Source organism: Limulus polyphemus, unplaced genomic scaffold (genome assembly GCF_000517525.1).
Source record: "Limulus polyphemus unplaced genomic scaffold, Limulus_polyphemus-2.1.2 Scaffold1071, whole genome shotgun sequence".
Classification (NCBI taxonomy): Eukaryota; Metazoa; Arthropoda; class Merostomata; order Xiphosura; family Limulidae; genus Limulus; species Limulus polyphemus.
Window position 1 is genome coordinate 231,968 of NW_013666681.1, and position 1,591 is coordinate 233,558.

The 1,591-nt window shown below is 25.9% G+C and overlaps 1 protein-coding gene across 2 annotated transcripts in view; it reads left to right on the top strand.

The window, feature by feature from the left end:
- LOC106461988 (protein NipSnap-like) overlaps positions 1-1,591 on the top strand; it is a 63,010-nt gene that overhangs the window by 32,068 nt on the left and 29,351 nt on the right. For both annotated transcript variants that reach the window (XM_013921857.2, XM_022389106.1), the window contains exon 6: positions 1,196-1,227. In XM_013921857.2, the coding sequence (XP_013777311.1) occupies positions 1,196-1,227 (32 nt within the window). The remainder of the gene's footprint in view (positions 1-1,195; positions 1,228-1,591) is intronic.

Consider the following 1,591-nt stretch of genomic DNA (forward strand, 5'->3'; position numbering starts at 1 on the left):
CAAGGGAAAGTGTAGAAAAATAATATTGTCCTAAAAATAGTTTTAAGCTTTTATAAATAAGTAATGCTTCTTTACAATTTTCAAATCAATATGAAAATGAATTAATAGGTTATAAAGAACCTTAAAATATTACCCTTCTTCAGATGTGACAGTCCCTGATGTGTGTTATTTATATTTACTTGTGTAAGAACTGAAAATTGTATGGAGAGAAAGATTGTGCTATAATGCTGTACGTACATCTACATTCATTACTAAACAATCACTAGTGTTTCTGTTGTAAACAAATTTCTTGTTTTGGTAGTTGCAATTAGTGTTTAAGAGCAGCCTTTAAGCATTTTGATAGAACTTTACAACTATAATGAGGTATCTTATAAATGTAAATTTCATTAGATGGCCATTTAGAAATGCTTATTTAAGGGATATTTTTATTAAATATATGAAAATTTTAGTTTCTGTTCTAGCTATCTTTTTACATCATTTTAATTAATTTATATCATTGTAATTTGTATTGTTGCTTATGCATTGTATTTTTGTTTCATATTAATTTTACAGTTTTACCAAATGTGACATTGTAAAATAGTAATTTGGTTAACTGTTAATTTTTATGAAAATATATTAAATGATCCATTCAATTTGTTATTGTTTGTTATTCTTCTGTTTTTTCATAAAAGCATTTGTATAGACTAAATGACATTTGAATTCAGCTACTGAATGACTAAAATGTATTATATTTTACTCAGTTTAATTTGGAATTATAAATAACTATTTTATTTTATTTTGTTTCCACCAACTAGAATTTTCTGTCACATAAACTATAATTATTTTTGTTTTTAATTATTACAGATATCTAGCACTTTAATCATTAAGTTTTTAATTGAAATTATAAATGTTTTTTTTACATTACACCAGCTCTTCACATTATTGGTGTTTATCGTTTTAAATACTTTACTATTAATTAACACTTTACTAACCCTCTTGTGGAGGATTTATAAATGTTTTTAACAGTAAATTTTATGTGGGTGTACAGTTCATCAATGATTTTTCAACTATATAATGTGATGTATTAATGTATTCTGGCAAGTGACAAATGAAAACATTAAAATCAAACCCTAGGCTATTAACTTCTGTTTACTGTACACTTTATTTCCTTTTGTCTGTTATTCTTTCATTTGATTTGTTGTTTTTCAACTTTCAGCCAGGAACCATGATTGAATGGGGGAATGTCTGGTAAGGTTTCATTCTCATACATATCTGTTTATATCTAACATAGTGCAACAACATATTCATAAAAAAAACTTTAAGTTTTCCTCAAATTCAAAACTTTCTTGACAAACTAATAATGGGCTCTAAGATAGGATTGAAAGCTTATCACTAAAGTTAATAATTTGTTCTCATCCCTCAATTTTAGTCATAGGCAGGCTTGTTGATCTTAAGTATGCAAGTTAGAATATGCACATGAATTAAAATTCTTTTGTTAGAAAGTTTAAATGTTTAAATTGTGTATTGGATAACATAACATAAAGGTGACTTTTGGTCTGTACAGTAACTTGTCTTGACTGTGTTTTAGTCGACTAGTATTTTGTAAAATACA